The sequence below is a fragment of the Rattus rattus genome, chromosome 2, assembly GCF_011064425.1.
Source record: "Rattus rattus isolate New Zealand chromosome 2, Rrattus_CSIRO_v1, whole genome shotgun sequence".
In the NCBI taxonomy this organism is placed as follows: Eukaryota; Metazoa; Chordata; class Mammalia; order Rodentia; family Muridae; genus Rattus; species Rattus rattus.
Genome location: NC_046155.1, coordinates 142,445,548 through 142,472,412, shown reverse-complemented (window position 1 = coordinate 142,472,412; position 26,865 = coordinate 142,445,548). Strand labels below are relative to the sequence as shown.

Below are 26,865 nucleotides of genomic sequence, written 5' to 3'. Positions count from 1 at the left end.
CCCCTCCCTATCCTTCCCCTATTACCACCCTCCCCCCAACAATCACGTTCACTGGGGGTTCAGTCTTAGCAGGACCAAGGGCTTCCCCTTCCACTGGTTACTTAGCTCTTTTTAAAAAATGAGACATCATGAAATTTTCAGGCAAATGGATGCAACTAGAAAAAAATATCATACTGAGTGAGGTAACCCTGACCTAGAAACATATGGTTGGTGCCCACTTATAAATGGATATCAGCTGTTAAATAAATGATAATCAAGCTACAATACACAGACCTAAAGAGGCTAGGGGAAGAGGAGAGTTCTGGGGTAAGGGGTGCATAGACATCTCTGGAAGTAGGTCTGAAGAGAAAATGAAGGGAGAGTGGATCTGGGGGATAGGGGAGCTGGGAGGAGCGGAGGGAGAGGACACTGTGATCAGGGTATATTACATGAGTGAAGGATCTATTTTCAATTAAGAGTTAATTTAATTAAAATTATCTGTGTTATGAAAGGTGGATTTTAGGACTCAGGGGTATAATTAATTTGATGAACATCTTTTCAAACAAGATGTGACCATTTCAATTAAATTAGCCATAAACCAATGATCATTCTGAAATATTTCATTTGAATAGTCCTACAAGAATTAAATTAAGTTTATAATTTAGAGAAATTTCCATGAAGACAAATTTAGTGTAAATTTATTTCACAGATGAACCTGCTCAGTGATCAAAGAATAATTAACATTCCATTTCGATTGGTTGCACATATATGATGACTCTAGTGGCCTTCTTCTACTGCAAAAAGAAGTTTCCTTGATGAGGGCTGAAAACTACACTTATCTGTTGGTATAAGAACAGATGTTTATGTACTGTTGTTAGGATTGTGCTGGTTTGTTAAATTAGTGGTTGTAGGTTCTCTTCCATGACTTCACTAGTGCTGAGTAGTTAACTCGGTTTCTAATACAAAAATGCAGAGTCATGGAGCTCCAACCCAATAGATATATTTACAAACCTCCCCACATCTACGACTCAGGGAACGATGCAGAAGACGAGGAGGAAAGACTGTAAGAAGCAGAGGATCAGGCAGTTTGCTGTGAGAGTGTGTTTCCTAGTAATGTCAGAAGCTATACTCGTGAAGTTTCACCAATGTGACTGTCCGAGCTCAGTAAGGATGACACCAATGTATATGGCAAAGTGGATGGGGAAAAACCCTAGGTGGCATCAGCCCTACAAAAAAACAGCTGAAGAGAGCTGGGGGTGAGAGAGGTGAGCTTCCCTGGAAAAAAGCACACCGATTGTTCAGTGCCAAAGTGTAAGTCATCCCTGAAAGCATACATTCAAGTAGCATTACGTGTTCTGAGCAGGTTATGTTTAGGTTATATATGTTTATGCATATGCATATGTAACTAAAAATCAATGAAAAAGGAGGCTATGAAGGAGAGCAGGGAAAAGTATACGGAAAATTTTAGAGGAAGGAAAGAAAGAGAGAAGTGTAATTAAATTATAAGCTCGAAATAAAAGTAAAATTAATATCAATTCTACTTGATCTCTTCTAGAAAACATCAAGGAAATGTGGTTTTCTTTTCACTCTACAAAGCCAGTGTTATCCTTACCTCAAAACCAGGGAAAACAGAAGGCTAGAGCTAAGTATCTAGTTCATGAGTATTACTGTGTACCTCTTAAAATCCAGCAGATGTTTGTGATATTTACAACATAACATATATGTATGTATATATATATATATACATATATATGTATATACATAACATATATGTATATATATATATACATAATCAGTGATACATACCAACATATACAAATTAGTTACATGATGAATAGATGGAATTTATTTCAGAGACTTGAGGTTGGCTTGGTATTGAAAATCCACCATGTTAAAAGGTAAAAAAGAAAAATCACGTGATTATAATATTTGACCCAGACAAATAACTTGAGGAAATTAAACATTGTCAATTCGCAGAACTTGAAAAGTCGTTGTACCTGGTAACATCCAAACTATAAGCAAGGCCTCCTCCTCAGCCTTCTTATCACAGCAGCTGTAAACAAGCCCTTTCTCTCCTCCCTGAGACACCAGTGCCAACTATTCCTTCAGAACTGAGAAGAATAAGTTGTCCTAAGCCTCAGCTATGCCCTGGCTCCAGCTGGAAGGGATTGACGTCAGATCATTCACAGAGCTGTGTGTATTGACAGACCCTGATTAAATGCAAGTACATTACTAACAACATTATCTGAGTCTTCAAAACACATTTTTCAAACTTGAGAAGGTCAGATTAGGAAATTTTTAGAACTTGTTTTAATTCTATTTTCTTTTTCTTTCTTCTCTATTCTAAAACATTTGAGGAAGGCATTCTATATATTTTTTTCAAGTGGAATCAATGATATAAAGTTTTATGAAAGTACTTCCACTTCTATACTGATATACTAAACTGTCTGAGTTATTCAAGCATTGTTTTAGAACACATCTGCCTAACATTACTGTGGTTTTTACTATGAGGAAGAATTGATGGACATTAAAGCTTGTTTTAAAAACTCTCATCTTTATACTTTTTTTCCAATTTGGAGTTTGTGAAATATAACATCAAATTTTTACATAAATATGACTTATAGTTGAAGGAATCAAAATTGTAGAAACACTATGAAACATTATATTCATAAGATTTTTACAATGAATGAAGGGTTTGAATATATTTTCTGTGATTGTAAAGATTAGAAACTTCAAATAATAAATATTTGGAATGTGTACTATTGATTTTAGAAGGGGATCATATTCCAAAGATGCCAGCAGATGACCTTTGGAATTTGTGTGGTTTCAGCAAATCCATAGCCAACACAGAACTGGTAAAATTATGAGTCTCTTCCACCTTGTAGTATAGTATAAGCACTTTTCCTTGGTTCACAGTGACTAACTTATTTTTTCTTATTAAGTAAAGCTGCATCCTTTTCTTCAGTCTGCTGTACAGTTTCTGGATTGAAGACACATCTCACGGGTGAAAGGTATGTCAGGGCACATGGTGTACAGGCGCGAGGTGAATTCAGATATATTGTCATTGGCTCCTTTATCAACGTGAGGGGGAAATAAACATACGCTGTGAACAGAGCCTGTTCTATGTCAAGCAAACAAACTTGGAAGATTCAAGCATGGAATCTTCTTCTCTAAAATATACTTTAGCTTCAGTAAAACAAAAAGACTTTAAGGAAGAACATCTGTAGGTTGGTGAGGTGGCTAACAAGGGTGTTTGTCACCAAACTTGGCAAGGTGGGTTGGATCCCTAAAACCTACAAAGTAGAAGTTGTATTGTGATCTCCACATGCACACTGTGAGGTACATACTCACATATGTGCACCTACAGACCGACACAAACAGGAAAATAAATGTATCAAAATTATAAGAGATCTGTTCAAGGAAGGGACTGGGATTAAACAACGATATATAGCTATTCTGCCTCCCATCGATTTAAGCCTTTCCACAACAAGGTTGATGGATTGGTGGGCAGTCACCAAGATTAACCATTTTCTATTGTTCTAGGGGCCAGTGGTATTAACTTCACACCATCTTCAGCTTTTTCTGAGGATGAAGCCAAAACCAAAGTGTATCATTTTGTTAACTTTCATTATCTCTGCAAATTTATTACAAAAGAAAAAGCCGTTCCAATGTGCCAGATCCCTTTGCTTAAGACACATAGAGGGAGACGTGTGGCACTCCCAGCTAAATCTGCAAGTCTCATTAAAACTGCTAGCTACTTTTCATAAAAGAAGTTTTGTTCTAAGTTCAGCATAATTAGTCCTGATAAAAGGGCTGATCACAACACCGCACAGCTCTGGATAAAGCTCATACCTTTAGAGCTTCATGCGTTGATTTAAAAAGGCTTTGAGTACCAGGGAACAATAGATAAGACCGACACAGTTTGATAGCAAGCCTTTGAAAAAACAAAATCACAAACCTTATATCAGTGAAAAAGAATTAAAGAAGAAAATGACTGGTTTTGGCTTGTCAGAATGGTAAGGAAAGCTGCAGGCCCAGGCCCAGCAGCACTGCCCACGCATTGGAGGTGGGAGCTTGCAGCAGTGGGAAATCTCCCTGTCCTTGTGGTTTCGCATCCAAGTGCTTTTGCTGGCCTAATTATTTTTGCTAGGTTCCCTACAAACTGAGGGTCGGGTCCTGTAAGTAAAATGAACTCTTTCTCACACTGATACTTCGGTAAAAATGATTGGCATCACAGGGAGAGCCTCAGCTCAGGCAAAGCTCATAGGGAGTGTGATGCTGGAGGCCGTGCCCGCAGCCTGCCAGGCCTACCTTCCTCTATGAATAAAGACACTGATACACACTGTGCTGGTCAGAGGGTTCAGTGAGGACCAAATCAGCGACACAAAATGTTACAAGCAAATATTCTTGTCTCTGTATTAAATATAAAAATTAACTTAGGTCTGTGGTAAGAATACTTGATTCAATATGATTTTTAAACACACATATGTTAATTTATGAATTCAATCATGAATTTCCATCTTTTAGTGGAAAGGTTCAGTATACCAAGCAGAGGTTTTCCACTTTCCTCTGAACTACGGAGGAAGGATGACTTGGTAGATTTGAGGGTTTTTCCCACTCCATCTTAGAGTCAAAGAGACTGTCACTATTTTTAGAATGATAACAGTGAACTAGAGTGGTTTATTTTCCAGACTGCATTTAGGTAAATGGGAGTGAGGTTTCACTTTGTTCTATGAGAGATATTTAAACACATATGTCTATCCTCGTTCAAGTTATAAATCTTACCATATATCCCTGTTAAAATGTGCCTTATTGAATAAAATTAGCTAGCAGCTAAATTAATGGACTATTTACCAAAGGAAGCTAATGCATAAACACCTTGACTCTCCCTCACAGCAAGCACAGTCAGGCAATAATAATAATAGACATTATTTCTATTTACAGATGACAACTGTGCACTTGACATATGTTATTTCACTTAAACTCACAATAGCTACAAGAGAAAGCAATTTCCTTTTCCTTTGTTATGGTCACAGGAACTGTCAGAGGCTGCACTCTAAGCAGAAATTCTCATCTCACCCCCAGTGATAATTTACTCTACATACTCAGGAAAAGAAAATCAAACAAAACTCTTTAATGATAGCATATGTTCATCTCTGGTTAATGGCCCAAGAAGAGGTAGCCACAAACAGATTTTACTAAGTTACACATCCAACTTAGGTTTGTGTATTCCATATATGCTGTCACCCTTAAATCCTTTTCTGGTCCCGGCCCCAGGTTACACATTGAACAATTTAAATAGACACAGGAAATTTCAAGTCTGTCCACCTGGGCAGATGGGATATTCTTACAGCAAAGATATGGCCAGAATTGTTTCTTAAGTACACCAGTATTCTCTTGTCAGCTGGCGGAATTAGGCCTTTCTTAAAAGAACTGGAGGCTTTTTAGTAGAGCAGAACTTTATAGTGTCTGTCATCCTATGCCGCCCTCTTCCTCTGAGCTGCCCCTTAGAGGCATGCTCTTTGATAAAGAGATGGGCCTAATGGCTTGTTGTATGTCAGCGTCATCTCCTTCTGTTATAGGAATAGAACCTAATTGGAGGTCAATCTTGGTGACCAAACAGAAGCAGAAACTTTCTTGGCAAGCCTAAACTTCGATTATGGTACAATATTTTTTTTTCATATGGTTTCTAACAAGCCTTTGTCAGTGTACTATTTATTGCTTGTCAGATTAGAGTGAGTGTTCCTTCAGCTAACAAACATGGTCAGTGGACTACTCATCCCCCAATCGTATTGGAGGCAGTGCTCCTTAGCTAAATTCAATGTAAATTAATGTTTCTCAAGCAAGTTTTTTAGTAAATTCTTTATTGTAACAATTTTGTGACTTCAATTTCTCCTGCATCAATACCAGGTAAGCTCATTTGTGATGGTCGCAGGAACGGCCCAGGGCCAAATACCACATAAATGACACAGTACAGTTCAAACGCTGTACGACCATCTGGCCCTAGGATGCAGCACCTGTCTCTGTGCTTACAGTAGGTAGCTGGGGAAGCATTTGAAAGATTTATATCCAGCATTGGTAATATCTAAAACTTCATAGACACAGTGATGTTTTTGGACCTTGCAGAATTACTGTGAGTTGCTGCTAAACTTAAGTCATGAATGCATTTCAGAAATATCAGCGTGCACATTAAGCTGTGATGCGTTAGTCACAGTGCAGGACTTCCCTTTGACTGACAACTGGCCTCTCCCTGGGACCCTGCCAGAGCCTGCCAGTGAAATCTATGCCAAAAGAAAAGATATTAAAGCAATTAATTTCGGGCCCCAGGCTTCTGCTTGATCTTATCATCTGAGGTGAGAGTGCGTTTGAAAGCCTGGCATCTAGAACCAAGCCCCTTCTGAGCTTCAGAAGATGGCTCTCGTCCTAGTTCCCTGTGGGATGTGCCACTACAAGCCTGAACCTGTCCTGCACAGCTTTCTGCAGCTAACACCACAACAGTTCATGCATAGTGGTGAAAAACACCAGGTCTCCTGAGTATGTCGTTTAGAAAAGTTAACTAACGGTCCTGGACAGTTTTAGAAGTTTTGACACAGCCAAGGAATGAGGTAGCTTGCAAATGTCTTGGAAGGGGTGGTAGCTCATTATGAGGTTCTCAGTGCCAAACTCTTTGCTCCTCTTTTCTTTCAGTCTGAAAACCATTAGTTTCCCTTTATTTCTATTGGCAAGTTTGCTATATGGAAGATCCTCTGGCTTGTTCATGCTTGGAATTTCCATGTGTACATGTTGTCATGCATCCTGGTATAAAGCCAGACATCTTTGTCAGTTTTGCCTCTGTCTTTTCCTCTAGGTATTTAAAGACACATCTGCAGCCTGCTGTTTGGCAGTCTACTGGCTTTCTTTGCACTCATCTTTTGGACTGGACAGTATTCTTGAGCCTGCGAATTCACATTTTCTGTCCATTTAGGATAATTCTTTCCCTCTTTTAACTCAATGTTATGAAATCCACTCCTGGAACTCTATCTTTAGATTTGCATCTAAAAAAAACAAAGACACTTACAGGAAAATATTCATGTTATCTCACCCACTCACTGACTGCTTAACTCTAAATTATGATTATTTACATTTGATGTCTCCTACGGATCAGCTTTAGTGTTCATAACTATAATATTTACTTATTTTGTTGCCTGATATTTTTCGCATCTTTAAAAATTTTGGAACTTTCCTTTTTAAATTTCTAAGTGTATTTACTTACTTTTTGTTTGTTTATTCTTTTTTTTTTGAAAAGTAACATTCTATGAAATTGTTCATAATTTCTCTTTTAGTACACGGTCTCCCTATGTAGACCAGACTGGCCTAGAGATTCACGCTGCTTCGTAAGTACTAGGATTTAAGGCATGCCCTACCACACACAAGTCACCTCTGGTCTTGTAACAGTAGCTGATTTCTATCCTAAGACTATTGTTGAGGAACTTCAATGTTTTGGTCAACTCTTGGTCTCTTTCTATCCTTGTTTTTTTTCCCCTTGGGTTTCTGTCAGTAGACAATATATGCATTTTTGTGTCAGAACTAGGAAGGCACTGCCTTAAGCATCTATCTCCCTTCCTGCTGCCTTCTCAGTGGAGTTAAAGAAGTTATGACCCTTCATCCTTCTAACCTTTGTCACTTACACAAGTCTACCTCTCAGCTGTAGCACGGAGACACTGGTAAGAAATCTTCCCCTCTCATCTTTTCTCAGCTAGTTCTTCAGGACCCTTCTGAATGCATGTATGTCTACCATGCAACTTTTCAATTAGATATACTTAAATGTTTAATCAATTAGAAAAGCTGATACATTATTCTAGTCATCAATAAAAACTTATTATTGGATTTTAGGAGCAAATTATAATTCACATTAGCAAATAGCAAGATCTTTAGAAAATCTATTTCTCACTCCACTTTACACCTGCCAGAAGGAAGTCAATTAAAAGGTAGTTGATTACAACAACTGGATACCAAGTACAAAAATGGATACAGACATAAGAATATATTAATTTACATAGACTACTTGTTATATACTTGCTGATATATATATATTAGGCATTAATGATCACAATAATACTAGTTCTCAATGTACCAAGAATCAAAATTGTCCTAAATTTTACAGTAATAAGAGAAAAACTGGAATATATTATTAACAAACATTTTTCATCAGCTCCTTTTATTTGTGAACTCTGAGTGGCTCCTGAGTTTCAGGGGAGTCGATGAAGCAGAATCTGTACCATTGATATAAAACAGATTCATAAGTCTCCTGGCACTGACCACTGCAGGTAGGGTTACATACCAGCCAGTCCCAAACCACTTGTTTAGGTGCATAGATAGAATACCTCCACAGACTTCACTCAAAAACATAAATCAGTTCTAATTGCTCCTATCCCACCCAAATTTAAACTTTGAACATACGTCAACCTTTGGATTAGTTGTTTTCTCTAAAATATGGTCCTGGGTGCTCCTTGCTAAGACCCATTGTAAACATGGAGGTCCATCAGGGCTTGCCTGGAGCTTGGGACACAGCGAGCGGATCAAGGTCAGTCTTCCCTGTTGGTCTGAAAGCTGATTTCATTATGCGCTCCTACCTGCAGATGTAGTCACGATTTCTGTAGTGTTTCTGAGGCCCATGAAGTCAAACTGATAGAGCCGCCATGATTTCTGATCAGCTGCCTCAACTGAATTTTTCCTCCAACGATAAATCATTTCTTCTTTGGGGTAGCCATCTAAAAGCAGAGCAGATATTAGCACCTGCAAATTTAGATTCATGAAATATTATGTCAAAATATGTTTCTGATTGCCTTGTTGTACTTAACAATTTTAAGTTCTGTTTTTTAGAGACACAGAAACTCCAAAAATCAATGGACAAATGACCCTTGACGCTTGCCCTTATGATGAACCAAGAATTACTTAGCTAGGAGCTTGGCTATGTTTCTATGGGTACAGTAAGCAGAACTATGTTTTGTATTTTACCTGAACTATGATGGTGAGTTGACCTTCTAAGAGAGGAGGTGTTTTCCAGTGTCAGCATAGTTACCAGCTTTGTTCTCCTGGACTAATTCCAATACCTAATATTCATTATTTGCACCATGAAGATGGCCTTCATAATATATATATGTGTGTGTGTGTGTGTGTGTGTGTGTGTGTGTGTGTGTGTATAGTTTCATGTATGCCTATACATATATAGATTTTAATGAACTTTTCTCATAAGGGCTGATGATGCTCTCTTCAAGAGTCAAAGACCACCTAACACAACTCCAATACCAGTCATGAGAAGCCTTCATTTGAGTTGTTAGTCAATAGTCTGTCTGGTTCCAAAATATAGCCTGTTGTTGTTGCCCTTGGTTACCTCCCAAGAGATGGAAGATAAGACTCTATTGCTGAAGACAATATACAATTCAGAAGCAGGGTCTAGAAACCCTATACCTAGAACTGACCTGAATGTCTCCTCCTTGAGTTATAGCTTTCATATCAGAAAGCATCACGGAAGCTTCTAAAGAAGGAAGGCATGCAGGAGTTTTAGCCAACTATGATGCCTATTAACCAATTCAATTACCAGCATGGCATGATAACCCTAAAAGTGCAGTAGTGGTACACATCATTTGGAGGTAACAAATTATTCTCTAATTGATCTTTAGATCCACTCACCAAGATAGGAACTATGCTTGGTACTGGGAACCCAATTAACACTCAGGCTAGTGTAGTAATGATTATGGGAGGAAAATCTCAACCATTAATTTGCTTAACCAGCATAATCCCTAACAACAATATATAAACATTTATTATTATAACCACAGATAAGTGTTATATATATATATATATATATATATATACACACACACACATAAATTTGAAACAACAATTTTAAGTGCCTTTGAGTACATTCACACAAATTTACCTTTCCATCTCTATTGTTCTACCTATTAATCTATATCTATCTATCTATCTATCTATCTATCTATCTATCTATCTATCTATCTATCTATCTATTATCTATCTATCTATTATCTATCTATTATCTATTATCTATCTATCTATCTATCTATCTATCTATCTATCTATCTATCTATCTATCTATATTTCACACCATACACATGCACCTCCAGAACTACTTTGTTTTGAAATTACTTTATGTTATTTAGAGAAGTTGTTATTTTGTAAACAATTGAAGGAGGACTTATATGCCACTGTTTTCTACACATTCATTTCTTATCCCACTAACAGCAACTACATTTGTAGTTATGTTTGCTATAATTGACCACCTGCACCAATAGACAGTGTTATCAGCCAGAATCCACAGTTCACATTACATACTTCATATTATAGATTGTTACATAGTCCATGAATAGGGCAAACACATATGGCATGTGTTTGTCATTGGTGTTGTATATATAGTACCATGGCCTGGAATATCATGTTTTCTTTCTATTCATCCCACAGTTCATCTGGAAACCATTGATTCCTTCTTCATGCCTGTCTTCAACAATTTGAACTTAACGCTCATCCCTGGGAGATCACCATTTTGTTCTATCTGCTCAAATGTCATTCACTCTCACTGATGACATTTGTAATTGCAGTCATTGTACTTCTCAAGGCCAAGATTTCTATGTGGGTTATTTTTAAATAGGTTCTATCTTTTAACTAGTTTTATGAGATCTGATTAGAATATTTTCATTTAATTATTTAGATATGATTTTCTATAGATTTTTCAAAGTGCTTAATAGATTGGACTTAAATATTTTACTAGTACATCTAATGTCTGGGAATCTTTAGTGATGTGTGAGTGTGTGTTTGTGTCCACATGTGAGTGTGTATGTGGTCATATGTGCATGAGCACTGAGAGACCAAAGGACATCTCAGGTTTTTTTTCCCTCAGAAATCAGAAACCATCTGTCTTGTTTTAGGAGTTGGAGTCTCTCACTGAACTTGCAACTCTCTAATTCAGCTAGTCTGGCTGGCCAGAAAGCCTCAGAAATTCACTGTTCTCCCTTGTCCCAGTGAAACACTTATTTCAGGCATGATTTTGTGCTTACACAGTAAGCACCTTACTAGCTAAGTGCTTTACTAGCTCCTTCAACAATAATTTCTATTTCAATGTTTATTTTTTCTTTTGTAGGTAGGTACATTTTTCTATTTCTTTCCAGGTTTGTAACATTTTTAGAAACTAGGCATTTAAAATATAGTATTTTTATTAATTGTTTTAAATTTTCATACCTACATCCAATACATTTTGATCATATTCACTTTCACTTTTTCTGCTATCTAGACCTACCTCTACCACATCCCAACTTTATGTCCTCTTTTACTATGATTTTTTATAACCCACTAAGTACAGTTTTTATTTTCAAAAGATATGTGGGTGTGGGATGTGGGCTTCCACACTCTCTTCTGAGGTGGTGCAGAGCACCTAGGCAGAGCTTCCATGTGCTAGGCTTAGGGCCTGCACTCACCACTGCCCTCCCTGGTCTTCCTTAGTTTCCAGCTTCAAGTTCTTCAACTTAAGTGTGCTCATATCTACATTCATATCACAGAGGACACAGTGGCCACATTCAGTTCCTTAGGCATTGATTACTTTCTAAAAGCTTTGCTGCCTTGATCTTTGTAGAAATTCAGATGACCACAGTTTTTCAACAAGCATCAGCAAGAGTTTCTGGTGCTTTACAAATCAGTCTGTTAGCTATACCTTTCTTAAGATTTTACTCTCTCTGGTAGAACATTTTATAAGATATCACTTCTATAACTCCTTTACAGTCAGTGAGCAGCCTCCACACCAAAGCCATTCAGGCTTTGCATCCTGTTAATGGACTGGAAGCCACAAGAACCTGGAGCCAGAACCTCCTTCCAAAGTAGCCTGGCAGCACACTGAGAGAACATAACCTTTATGGAGACTTCCTATCTGGATATCCTCTCTCCCTCTTGACATTTTATGTATAATACACTGAATTGAAAATTTTATATAGAACTAACCACTATAGGCCATTCAGCCTACAGTATCGGGGAACAATCCATCACTGATGGTAAGTCAGGGCAGGAACTTAAAGCAGCTAGTCACATCCCTGATCAAGATCATAGAGAAGAAATGACTTCTTGTTTAGAGAATGGTGCTGCCCCCAAAGGGCTATGTTTTTCTATATCAACTAACAACCAAGATAACCCACAACAGGCATTCCCATAGAATCTAGATAATTCCTCATTAAGACTCCCAAGCTAATTCTAGATTGTATCAAATTGACAGAACAAAGAAGTACATAATTCGAAAGTTTATGATTTCTTTAACACATATCACAGATGTAGATTCATGCCTAGTTGCCAGTCAGTTTGTGAACAGAAAAGTCATATACTTACCATAACCAAAGATGATCATTGTAAACTAATAAATCTTGCATTTTTTTCCTTTTCTACCTCTAAACAAATTATAAAATAATTTATTTTCTTAACTAACACTAAATATGCAAAATTCAGCAGTCCTAAGAAGAAAAGCAATGAAAAAAATGAAAAGCTGTGAACTAGATTTATTTTTATTTTTTAGAGATACACTCTCACTGTGTAGCTCAGGCTAGTTTTGAAGTTGAAGTTGATAGAGTTATCTAGATCCACCATGAGGAAAACTCAACATGCTTTGGCCTAGTTTCTGGGCAAATAAATAGAAGGAATCCTTTAAGAAATGGGAGAACTATCAACCAAAAGCAATGTGTAGATTTTACTGGTGCTGTTTCAAACCAGCTGACTATTAAAAGCAAGAGATTCTGTGCCTGGCATGCTGATCCATGACTTTAAGGAATGCATGCTAACTTGGTGAGATAGCTATAATGAGACCTCAGAAGCACACGCCTGCTGGAGGAGTCAAGTCAAATCTGTACTGAAGAAGCCATATAGTGCCTTGTGTTCATTTCAGAGTACTGCTTAATAAATTCGAGAGGGAACACATGAAACACAAAGTTTACTTAGCAAATTAAACAGCTGTTTTTAAGTTCAGTATATTTATCCAAAAAAAATTATTTGCATGGCATATGTCCTCAGAAATCCTAACATTGAGATGGTATGGTGGCGTTCATTTGTAATCCCAGCATTTGGGAGGTAAAATCGAAAGCTTCAGGAGTTCAAGACCATCCTTAGTTTTGTAGTGAGTTCAAGCTTAGCTTGAGACACAGAAAACACTTCTAAGGCTCAAAAATAAAATTAGAAAAAAATTTCTACCTCCGTGTTGTAACGAGGGTTTTATTGATGTCAGTAGACATCATGACCATAGCAACTCTTGTAAAGGAAAACTCCCTAAGTTTTTGTTATTGGTTTGGCTTACAGTGCTGAGGTTTAGTGCATTATTGTCACGGCAGGAAGCTGTCAGCACACAGGCAGATAGTCTTGGGGAGTCACTGGAGAGTTCTACATCCAGATCAGCAGGCAACAGAAAGAAAAAGTACCACTGGGTCTAGCAAGGGCTTCTGAAACCCCAAAGACTCCTTCCATAGTGACACACTTCCTCTAACAAGGTCACACCTACTCTACCAAGGCCATACTTCATATAGTGCCACTCCCTATGAGCTGATGAGGGCCTTTTTCATTCAACCAGCACACAAGGGGTTCAGATCTTGCCACCACAGGGTCAGAATCCTATTAAGTATTTGAGGCTCACCCACCATGATTGTGTCTTCTTTTCAGTGAATTGTGGAGAATGTAGACAGGATTCCTACATTCTAATAGTGCTTTAGTATTGAGCAAAGCATAGAAGTACATTTCATAGATGTAATGACTGTACCTCCCATAGCCCTAGATTTATATGCTAAAGCCATATTTTTGAGTGGCATCACATTCAGAGGTCCCTACTTACAATGGGATAATTGTTTTAATAGAAAATTCAGTACTTGATCTTTTCCCCCTGTCTATGATCACACATCAGCAAGCAGCCCTTTCTACATATTAAAAATTCCTCTGCAGGCACTCAATCTGTAGAATTTCTAGTCTGCAGAACAGAAGAAATGAATGTTGGTTAAGCTGTATGGTGTGTGAAATTTTGTTGCAATGACTTGATATAATCACATATGAATCAATACTGGCTGAGGTGACAAGGATCTCTGAGGTCAGGATCCCACCATTTCCCTCTGGTCTCTTGTCTTCTTATAATTTCAGACCAAGATACAAGAAATTGAGACTCGGAGTAAGGAATTACATTGCACATAGCTTTCGTGAGGAGAAAATCATATTTTCTTTGCCTAATGAGAGTTAAGCAGCACCCTAGTCTGTTCCATTTGACCTACTTTGAGAAGTATGTAGAAGGAGGAGGGGGCAGTGCTGGTTAAAAAAATTTAGTGGTTAGTGGCTTAGTCCCTGGAAGCTCTGGTTGGTTGGCATTGTTCTTCACATGAGGTCTCAAGCCCTTTCAGCTCTTTCAGTCCTTTCTCTGGTTCCTTCAACGGGGGTCCTGTTCTCAGTTCAGTGGTTTGCTGCTGGCATTTGCCTATGTATTTGCCATATTCTGAGGGTAACACCCATATAGAAGGGGAGGGGTGTTGCCATGGAAACTTGAAAAGGGAATAACATTTGAAATGTAAATAAGAAATACCCAATTTAATAAAGATGGAAAAAAAAAAGAAAAAAAATTAGTGGGAAATTGTTCCACATCTGCTTTTTTTTTTTTTTTTGTATGGAAGAAAATTAATTCTTGGGAAGAACTGTTTCTTATTTCTAGTTGTCAGTGTGCCCATGCACATAATAATTTTTCTGATGCCATGAAAAATGTAATTTTCCCAGTGCAAATATCACACACATATACCAGAAGGAGGAGAAGCATCAACCATAAACTTCTCGCTGTTGTGGTGAGAGCCTAGTATTGAAGACCCATTGTAGTGTGCTGAATATGGTAGAATCTAATGTTGGCTACAAACACTGCAGCCAGCACTTAGAAACTGTCTTAGACTCTTCCTTAAAATTCTTGACGCAGGGATTCTCAACTTAGTACAATGAGTAAATGGTGTCTTTATTACTAAAGAAAGACCTTCGAATGGGGACTGCTGTCTAACTTTAGGCTAATAGATAACTGGTTTTAAGATATTATAAAAGCCATGCATCTTTCAGGGCTTTTTATCTTTTCAAAAAATCATGGGGCCATTTCAAACTTTCCTTCTAGCCTAGCTCCATTCCTTTTCTATTTATGACAACCTATAGAACTACTCCATATCCACACTATGGGACAAACAATGACCATACTAGGCCGAGATTCAGCATATGTCTCTGGCCCATCTCCATTCCTTTGTTGCTACTGCTGATCCACAGAACTACTGTATCAGGGAACCCACACCTACTGCACTTGGTTTCCCCAGAGAGGGGAACACCAATCAAAGTGGGACACTCATCTAACAAAGTGAAGACAAGAGACCTATACTAAGAATTTCAAACTCCATGTCTAGGTTCAGCTAAAAACCACAAACATAAACAACCAAGACAATCTGCCTTGCCCAGAAACCAGTAACTCTACTTCAATAGATCCAGAGCAAAGCAATTTAGCTGAAACGCATGATCAGGACTTCAAAACAGAAATTATGAATATGTTCTCCAAATGTGAGTACATAGTATGAGACAAAGCAAGTCTCAACAAGTATAAGAAAATTAAAATAATTTCTGTATTCTGTCTGATCACCATGAATCAAGGCTAGATGACATTCTCCTCCTCCTCCTCCCTCACCCTCCTCCTCCTCTTCCCTCTTCCTCCTCCTCAACAACAACGATGACAATGATGACAATGACAATTACAACAACGGCGACAACAACAACAACAAAAAGCAGAAAGTTTATAAATTCATGGAAGTGGAACAACTCATTACTGAATGAAAATTGGGTCAAAACAGAAATCAAGGAAGAAAATGAAAAACATTTTAGAACTGAATGGAAAACACACACACACACACACACACACACACACACACACACACACCATCCAAACCAATAGTACAAACTAAGAGTGATTCACTGGCAAGTTCAGAGCTGAATAAACACCTTCAATTTTCAATATTCAGCAATATACTTAAAAGCTCTAGAGCAAAAAGAAGGAAAAAAAGATTATATGGGAAAATAATTAAACTTAGAGTTAAAAATCAAATAAAAATAATTATTCAGAATCAATGAAACAACAAATTAATTCTTTGAAAAAAAATCAATGAAATTGACAATCCTCAGCTAAACTAGCCAAAAGACAAAGGGAAAGAGGACTACCCCAAATTAAAAAAGTAGAGGTGAATGAGGGGCATTACAACAGACACTAATCAAATTCAGAGAATCATGAGGACATAGTGTTCAAAAAATACAGATTTCATCAAACTGGAACACCTAAGAGGAATGGATAAATTTCTTGACATATATCTTACTAAAGTTAAATGAAAATGAAATAATCAATTTAAACAGACCCATAATCCCCACTGAAGTAGAAGTAATTAAAAGTCTCCCATATCCTCAAATGCCCATAGAAAAACAGATTTAAAAAAATCTACTAGATCCTTAAAGAACTACAGTCAATACTCCTCAAAATATTACCCAAAAGAGAAACTGAAAGGATTATTTGATTGTTTCATGAAGCCACTTTTGCCTTGATACCAAAAATATATAAAGTCCAAACAACAAGAAATGAAAATTATAGAACAATCTCCCTTATGGACATAGATATAAAAATTCTCAATAAAATATTTGCAAAATAAATCTAAGAATGCAGCAGAAAGATTATCCACCATGATCAAGTTGGCTTCATCTCAGAGATGGAGTATTCATCATATGTAAATTAATAAACATAATCCACCACATAAACAGACTGAAGGTAAAAGCAATATGATCAGTTTATTTGATGCAGAAAAGGCCTTTGACAAAATCCAACATCCCCTCATGAGAAAAGTCCTAGAGAAACTCGAGACACAAGGGACATAACACAACTTAATAAAGGCAATTTACAGTCAACATAAATAGAGAGGAACTCAAACTATTTCCACAAAAATCAGGAACAAAGCAAGGTTTTCCATTCTCTCTACATCTATTCAATATAACACTTGATGTCTTAGCTACAGGAATAAGACAAATAAAGGGGATCAAGGGGATAGAAACAGGAAAGGAAGTAGTCACAGTGTCTTTATTTACAGATGATATGATTTTATATATAAAAGATATTAAAACTTCCACCAAAGAACTTTTACAGCTAATACTTTCATAAAGCATTAGGAAATAAAATTAACACACAAAAATCAGTAGCCTCTCTGTGATGGTTTGAATATGCTTGGCCCAGAGGTTTGGCCTTGTTAGAGTAGGTTTGATCTTGTTGGAGGAAAGGAAACATTGTTGGGGTGGACTTTGAGACCCTCCTCCTAGCTATGTGTAAGCCAGTCTTCTCCTGTTTGCCTTTGGAACAGGACAGAACTCACACAGGGCAGGAACTTGGAGTCAGGAGCTGATGTAGGGGCCATGGAAGGGTGTTGCTTACTAGATTTCTTCCCTTGGGTGGCTGAGCTTGCTTTCTTATAGAACCGAGGTCTATCAGCCCAGGGATGGCACCACCCATAATAGGCTGAGCCCTCCCCCCTTGATCACTAATTTAGAAAATGTCTTACATCTGGATCTCATAGAGGCATTTCTTTAAGTGAGGCTCCTTTATTTGTGATAACCCCAGCATGTGTCAAGTTGACATTCAAAACCAGCCAGAACGATTGATCCCTTTTCAACTAGACACACAAACATATCACTATTAAGCCTCAACCCTTACATTTATATTCATCCCTAAGATCTAAATAACTTTAAAAGTCCCACAGTCTTTAGAAATTTTTAAATATTAAAATTTCAATCCCTTTAAAATATCTAATCTCTTTTGAAATTCAAAATCCTCTTACAATTCAAAGTCTCTTAACTGTGGGCTACACTTCAATACTTTACTTCAAGAGGGAAAAAAGGTTAGGACACAGACACAATCAAAATCAAAATCAAAATCAAAATCAAAATCAAACTCTAAGTGTCCAATGTCTAGGATCCAATCAAGATCCGGGTTTCTCTAAGGGCTTGGGACACTTCTCCAGCTCTGCTATTTGTAGCACATGGCTTGTCTTCTAGGCTCCAGCTGCCTGTACTCAACTGCTGCTGCTATTCTTGGTGGTCCTCTAATGTTACTGGTATCTCTAAAACACTGCTGTCTTCTGCTGCAACTGGGCTGCACTTTCAAAAATAGCTTTTCATAGACTCTTTTCACAGTGCCAAACCTTAACTTCTCTGCATGATCCCTTCAGTCTTTAACTGCCACTGAGGCTGCACCTTCAACAATGGCCTCTCCTGGTCTCTCCTAGTGCCAAGCATCAGCTGCTACCCCTTCATGTTTTCAAAACCAGTACCACCTGGGTGACTCTTATACATTACCAAGTCCAGCTGCCCACACAAGGTACAACTGTGGCTGTCTCTGGAACCCAGCTTCTGTGCTCTTGGGATACACTTCCCAGAAGTTATCACCTCTGTGATTCTGGTCTCTTCTTAATCACTATTTTCTTAGTCCCAGCTAACCAGTATCAATTGTTCTAGTAATGCAAAGGTTTCACTTTACTAGTTCTGGTATCTTGTTAATCACAGCTGATTTTTCAGCCCCAGCTAACCAAAACCACAGAATCTTCACAATCAAAATAGCAATGGCCATGATAAGAGTCTTTTAAATTCTTCCCTCTGAAATTTCACAAGCCAGGCCTGAATCTTCTGCACTGTTCTCAACATTATCTTCCAAGCTGCTACAGAAAATTCCACAGTGCTCTTAATATCCTAATAACTCTACTAGCCCGAAGTTCCAAAGTCCTTCTATGGTCCTCCCAAAAAACATGGTCGGACTGTCACAGGGGTAACCCACACCTGGTACCAGTTTGTCTTAGTCAAGGTTTGTATGTATTCGTGCACATCATGACCAAGAACAAGTATACAAGAAGCCAGTACACAAAGCAAGTGAAAGACTTTTATAATAAAAACTTTGAGATACTGAAGAAAGAAATTGAAGAAGGCATCAGAAGAGGGAAAGATTTCCCATACTTATGCCTAAGTAGAATTAATATTATGAAAATGGCCATTCTTCCAAAAGCAATCTGCAGATTCAATGCAATCCTCATCAAGACTTCAACACTATTAGTCACGAAAATTTTAAAAACCATCTTCAACTTTATATGGGAATATAAAATCTCAGGATTGATAAAGTGATCCTGGACAAGGAACGAACTGCTGGAGGTTTCACCATCCTAAATTACAAGTTGTATTGCAGAGCTATTGAAATAAAAACAGACATGTTTACCAGTGGAATTGAATTAGAGACCCATACAAAATTCACACATCTATGGACATTTGATTTTTGACAAATAAGACAAAAAATACATACTGGAGATAAGGCAGCACCTTTAACAATGGTGCTGGTCAAACTGGATAGCCTCCTGTAGAAAAATGAAAATGGATCCATATATATCGTTCAGAACAAAATTCAATTCCACATGAATAAAACAATTTAACTTAAGACTAGACCCTGTGAATCTGTTAAAAAAAGAAAGTGGGAAAGAGACTTGAATTTATTGGCACAGGAAAGGAACTATTCTTTCAAAATATATGGGTTTAAGATTTATTTATTTATTTATTTATTTATTTATTTATTTATTTATTTATTTATTTATTGTCTGAGTATACTTCTGTGCAGTGCATACATTGCATAGGGACCAGAAAAGGGAGCTGTATCACATTAGACTGGTGGTATAGACTTTCTAAGCTGCCATGTGGGTCTTGGGAATTGAACATTGGTCATCTGGAAGGTCAGACAACTTTTTTTTTAACAACTGAGGCATTTCCCTAGCCCCAGAAATAATATTTTCATTAACAATTAGAGAACTTTTACATAGTACACCTGGGTCACATTTGCCTGTCCTCCCAGATCAACCCCCTCCACATCCATATGTCCTCCACCACAAAGTTAAACAAAGAAAAAACAAAATAAACAAAACCCACAAATCCATTTTGTGTTACCCCTATACTCTCTGTAGCAGAGTCAAACTTCAGTGGCCAGTCACTTGAAGAGAATTGAATCCTTACCCACCTGTACCCTGGCAAGAAGCCATCAGATATGAAGAGATACACTTTAGGATTCCTTTTTTCCCTTTCTTTTCTTGGATATTTTCTTTATTTACCTTTTAAATGTTGTTTCCTTTCCTGGTTTCCCCTCCAGAAAACTCCCATCCCATCCCACCACCCCCTGCCTCCATGAGGGTGCTTCCCCACCCACTCACTCCCTTCTGATTTCCTGCTCTGGCATTCCCTTACATTGGAACATCATTCTTATCACAACTTTTAAGAGTTCTCTTCGATGGCTTCTTGCTTAGAATATTCTTTTAGGGGAAGGTAGGGTTTGCCACAGGAGCCTTCTAAAATGTTCTTTCTCAGCTGTGAGTCTGCAGTCATTAATACCACTGTAGAAGTGGCTTCCTTGCACCTTTATAGGCAGTGGGAGCATGGATCATAAACTTCCATATGGTTTATGAAGACAGCATGGAGCAACACAGACACCCACATGGTCTATGTGCCACAAATCTCAGCATTTGTGGCAAATGCTCCAGTGGCAAAATAGGCCAGAGATATCAACATGGCCTCCAGGGCATGGGCCACAAATATGGTCCCCAGTAGCAGTCAAGTGCATAGGCATAAACATAACTTCAGGGGGCAATATAGACCCTAGACATCCAAATGGCCTTCGGTGGTAACACAGATGATTGACATCAACATGGTCTTCTGTGGGAGGACAGAGCACAGAAATTTACATGGACACAAGAACCATGAGCCTCAATATGGTCTCCAATGGCAGCTTAGTCCACAAATATCAATATGCTCCTTGGCCACAGCACAGATCATGGACACCCTCATGGCCCTTGCTGGCAGCACAAACCATAGCACAAGCACATGGATCCTGGTTGTAGCATGTCCCACAGACAGCAACAACCACAGGACACTAATGACAGGCACTAAGATGAACAATAAAGTTTCTGTACAGCAAAGGACACCAGTATTATCAAAACATCTGTCTACAGGATGGAAAAAACCTTCATCAATTATACATTTGGTAATGGTTAGTATCTAGGATAAAAAAGAACTTTTAAAAAAAGAAAGAAAATGAAAAAGCTAACCTAATTAACATTGGGATAGAGAACTAAACAGTGTTCCCCAAAGATGAAACAAATGGCTGAGAAACACTTTTAAAAATGTTCAACATCCTTCACCATTAGGCAAATGCAAAGTAAATCTACTTTGGGATTTCATCTTACCAGAGTCAGAATGGCCAAAATCAATGTAGCTAGAAACAATCTCTCTAAGAGAGGTAAACCAGACCCCAGAAAACAAATACTGCATGTTTTCTCTTATATGTGGATATTAGTTTCTCAGTTTTCAACATGAATGCTTCAATCTGAATAACTATAGATGTTAAGTAGGTAGTAATGGACCAGAAAGAGAGACCTTCCAAGAAAGAGAAAATGGAATGTGGTATTATAAAAAGATAAAGGGGAAACTAGAATGAGGGATTGAATTGGGAGGGAAGTGGGGACAGAAGGGTAAGGAGAGACACAGAGGGACAACTAACACTAAAGACGTTTTGAAAAGCCATACGGAATTATACTATTGTAGAAGCGTCCTAAAATACATACATATATGAACAGAATTTAAAAGAACTCACCATATAATAAGGAAGACCATACCTCATCTAGTCATCTTATGCTACTATGTAAACTTCCAGTACCAGGAATGGATGATCTCTTGTTTAATCATTGGCCAAGCAGGTCTCATAATTTCCTCTAAACATCACTGGTCATTGCCAAGGTTATAAGAGCCTATTGCTGAAAACACTTACATCCCCAAACACAGAGAAATGGAGTTGATGCCCATATAGAAGCTTTACCTCTGCAGACTAGAATTCATGGTACTGGAAGGTACTCTATACATTACCTGAGGAGAAAACTAATCATAAGTATCACTCAGGTAAAAACCCTGTAACCTATAACAGTGACTTACCTGCCTGATATATTTTTGCAATAGCTGCACAAATGTTATGGAAGTAATCAACCAGTTTTGATTAGATTTTAAAACACACTCCATGAGATGACACCCGTACCTGACACAACAGGCTTATATGCACATGAACTCAGAGAAAGTGTGACAGCACACACAGAGGACTGGCGCATATTCAAACCAAAGTCCCAGCACTATGAATGGAAGGTGAAGTCCCAACTCCAACCAGAAAAACTATTGGTAATTGATGTCTGGCTAGAGAAGGGGAAATAATTTTGTTTCTTTGTTTTTGGTCTTTTTTTTTTTCAGATGCAGAGTAATTGAGTAAATCATCTACATGCCAAGGCAGGGTACATGCCTAGGGGTAGTTGGCTAACACAAAAATGTTCGTTCGTTCTTCCTTCCTTCCTTTCTTTCTTTCTTTCTTTCTTTCTTTCTCTCTTTCTTTCTTTCTTCCTTCCTTCCTTCCTTCCTTCCTTTCTCTCTCTCTCTCTCTCTCTCTCTCTCTCTCTCTCTCTCTTTCTTTCTTTCTTTCCTTCTATCTTTCTTCTTTCTGTCTTCTTTCTTCCTTCTTTCATTTTATGTCTTATGGGGTTTGGCTTTGAATTTTGCTTTGCTTTTGTTGAGGGGGGAAGGACAATGGAGGGAGACACAGACACAGACACAGACACAGACATAGACACAGACACACAGAAATACACACACACACACACACACACACACACAGAGAGAGAGAGAGAGAGAGAGAGAGAGAGAGAGAGAGAGAGGTATCTCAGTTTGTGTTTTCTGCTGTGAAAACACAGGATGATGAAGGCAACTCTTATAAAGGTAAACATTTAATTGGTGCTGCCTTACAGTTTCAAAGGTTCAGTACGTTATCACCATGGCGGGAAGCATGGAAACATGGAGGCTGATTTGGTGCTGGAGAAGCCAAGAGTTCTATATCTTGATCCAAAGGCAGTTAAGGGTGGAGCTTGAGCACTAAGAAACCTCAAAGCCCTCCTACAAACTGAGACATTTCCTCCAATAAGGCCACACCTATTCCAATAAGGCCACACCTCTTAATAGTGCCACTTACTGTGGGCCAAGTATATTCAAACCACTACATGGAGGATCTGGGAAGATTTTGTGGGAGCAGAAAGGGTATTATAAAAGATATTGTGTAAAAATATTTTAATAAAAAATAAGATTTAAATAAAATTATGAGGTGGTACCCTCATTTGGAGACAAAATATTTGGAGTAGGATTAATGGATTAGATACATCATTTAAAAATGAAGAATAATAGATAATCAGAGCAACATATCAGGAGGTGTTGTACACAATATAAGCACATATTATTTTGTATTCTTTTCAGTGGATGCATAGATACATGTGCCATTTCTTCTTATAAAATGTTAATAGCATAACTCAGCATGAAGATGTTAAAAGTTCTCATCCAGAAATGAGTTTTCAAATTGAGCACTTCCAAGAATAAGAAGGACAAATGAGAGGTTGTGTATGAGCCCAAGTTCAGGACAACAGAGAGACACAGTCTTCTCCAAAGCAGTGTCAACTCTATAATGATATGCCTAGAGTTACAAAATCAAGTCATTTAATGTTTTATAGCAGGTAGATATATTAAAACTGGCATATAAGAGGCTTTAAAAAAGACTGAGGGGGACTGTTGGGGGAGGGCGGCAATGGGGGGAGGGTGGGGAGGGGAAAACCCATAAGGAAGGGGAGGGGGGAAGGGGATGTTTGCCCGGAAACCGGGAAAGAGAATAACACTCGAAATGTATATAAGAAATATTCAAGTTAATAAAAAAAAAAAAGACTGAAAAAAAAAAAAAGACTGAGGGGAAATACTGCACTGTGGGACAGCAGTTAGCACAAAGTGAAGGTTTTCAAATCATGCCCCACAGAAATGGCAGGAAGGTAACGAAGTAACACTCAACAGGAGACTTTTGTGTCCCTTTTTGCTTTACTTTCCAGGGTACCACAGTTCTTGAGGAAACACAGGTTTGGAGGTAATTATACCTTCCTCTCTTTAGAAGTTCTCAGATTCGATCACTGTCTCTTGACCCTACCACACAGGAACAAAATGGTCTTGCTGAAGGCAGGCAGGGCCAGTGTACCCTCCCTCCTACATCTAAGGAAGATGTTTCATTTACAGACCCCATCCCAGCACTAGCTGAGAGGACAAGCATATTCTCCATGCTTGCAATACAGTCTCTTTACTATGACCCCATTAAAAATAAATAAATAAATTTGAATATTTCTACTATACAGTAGCACAGCGGTAAATTTTTCTACTTCAAAAAGAAATAGCTGATGTATCAAGGAATGATCAGACCAAAGAAAGGTGAAGACCCAGCAGGACAAACCTCAAACCCTGTAGCTCCAAGTCCAGCATGCAGGACCTCACAAGTTTGAATGGCTCTACTCCTCTGGATCTGTGTGCGGTAGTACATATGCTCCTTCTTTTAAGGGTGTTCCACTATAGCACTCTCCAGTAAACAGTTCATGCTGCTAGCATCTAAACACCCTGATGACTTTACTGCGGCTTTGCCTCTTTTTCCATACCTTTATGCATTGCCCACAGACCTTTGCATGGAATCTGACTCTACTCCATAGCATCTTTCCTCTATGGACTTTTTTGAAATGTTGGAAAAACCTCCATGGATTCCTTACTTTCATAGCTGCCCAACTGCAAAACTAGTACCATGTGGATATTGACAGGTTTTGCTGTCATTTTGAGATATAGTGTTGGAAACGAGCTCCAGAGCTTTGATTCTCTCTTGAAGGTAGCTGAGAAAAGTGTGTTGGCAGGGCAAGACTTAGTCTTGGGAGATATTATAGATGCTTTCTAAAATAATGTTTACCTGTCTTGATTTTAAGTTACTCTGACATTCGAAGCTTCAGGCCTCTAGGTGGATTAACATTTGTTGCTTAACAGCAGGGTATTAAGTAAAGGATTAATGGTTAGGGTTTCTTTCTCCTGCCCAGCACATTGCCTGTATGAACCTCTCTCTTGACATGAAGGAGGGAGATTTGGAGCAGTAAACTTTTATTGAGCTAGAAGAAAAGAGTCATGCTCTCAGAAGGAAAAACTTTTACACAAGAAAATATGCATAAACATACATACATTCATATACACATTCATGCACTCAGGTTGGGTTCAGCTACTTTTCTCATATATTTGCATACTTACACACACACATACACACACACACACACATACAAACACACACACACACACACACACACACACACACACACACACACACACATCTATACTTATACATGCATATGAAGCAAAAGGCCAAGCACCAGGGCAGAAAAAACTCATTCATTCTGGATGGAAAAATGAGCTCTAATCTTTATTACATAAAGAAAGACAAAACTTCTACTATTTCATTGCTAAATGAACTAAACATAAGTCTGTAAGAAAAAAATCTTTGTCCTCTTTAGTAAGACTAAGTTTGCCTTGCTGTTAGAAAAAACTCTGATCCATCCCATCTTAAAGAGAAGGCTGCCTCCTTTTTCTGGTCTCTCTGTAACACTGTCTGTCTTCATCTCTGTTATATCTTGCTGTGTTCTGCTGTCTCTCCACCTATAGTTTCCAATTCTCTTTCTTCATTTTGCATTCTATCTCCTTCTGTCCTGCCTAATGTCATTATTCCTAGGTCTCTGTAGCTTATTAAGGAGAATAAACCATGTAGCTTTTGTTTTCTTACAAAAGTTCACTAAAAGTTCCAACATAAAGTTACATCATAAATTGAATAAGAATTTTACAACAGAGATGTTTATATGTATTTCCATTAAGACTAGTTATCTAACTAGGCATTCATTCATTATCTGTCATTTTCTCCATATGTTCATTGCGAGTCTAAAACTGTAGTTTTGTGTCTTAGTTTGCATTGAAGTTTTGTATAGAATAATACAGTCAATATTTTATCTTCTGTCCTTGCACCAACAGTAAAATCATTTGTACCTTTTATGACCTTTGGCTAAAATTGTTTTACAGCCCTTAGGAATGTATCATATGTTAAAAATGCCTGCTTCAATGTTGGAAGCAACTAACTCATGACACATGAAGACTAACATAGTTCTAATTGCAGTTTGCATTTCAGTGAGGGCTTTAATAGCAGTCCTATTATATAGGGCTTAATAATTAAGTATAATTTTAGAAATTCTTATGGAATCATCATTAGGAATTAAGAAATCTGTTTGTATAACATCTCTACAGACAGAACATCTTTGTCGTTCTATGGAAAGTCTGCACAATAGGGTGGCTAAAACCCAGAGAGTATATAATATTACTTTTATAAAGATAGGAAAGGCATATAGGCTGCAGGAATCAATACCTGAAAACATCATCCCTTTAGCTTTACCTGCAAGGGTTCATTCATCATAGTTCACTGTCATGATGAAACAATCTTAGGAAGATCACCTGCTAGCCTTTCACCTCTCCTATATGGCTGCTGGCAACATAACCTGCCCTGGTCTGTGATTGTTCCAGTGGCCTGTGAGTTTTTGCCTGCTAAACTGAGAAGACACCTTCCTTAGATAACCCTGTTTGAGCAGAGACCACCTCTTACAGGTACTCTCCTTTTAAATGGCGTGTGTGTGTGTGTGTGTGTGTGTGTGTGTGTGTGTGTGTGTGTGTGTGTGTGTGTGTGTGGAGTGTGTGTGTTTATGCCTTAGAACTTTCTATGTTCAATGGGAGACTTTGGAGAAAGGGTTGAGGAAATAGTGTAATTGTATTATTAAACTTAAAAAATAATGAAAGAAAAATTTAAAAACCAGCATGGCATAGCATTCGTGTGTGCATTTGCTGATGCGTCATTACTTC

General features: G+C 38.0%; 1 protein-coding gene across 1 annotated transcript in view; it reads right to left on the bottom strand.

Moving 5' to 3' along the window:
• The window catches only part of Gabrg3 (gamma-aminobutyric acid type A receptor subunit gamma3), a 599,492-nt gene that overhangs the window by 39,784 nt on the left and 532,843 nt on the right, over nucleotides 1-26,865 (bottom strand). Inside the window, exon 6 of the mRNA XM_032893505.1 lies at nucleotides 8,592-8,729. Within this exon, the coding sequence (XP_032749396.1) occupies nucleotides 8,592-8,729 (138 nt within the window). The remainder of the gene's footprint in view (nucleotides 1-8,591; nucleotides 8,730-26,865) is intronic.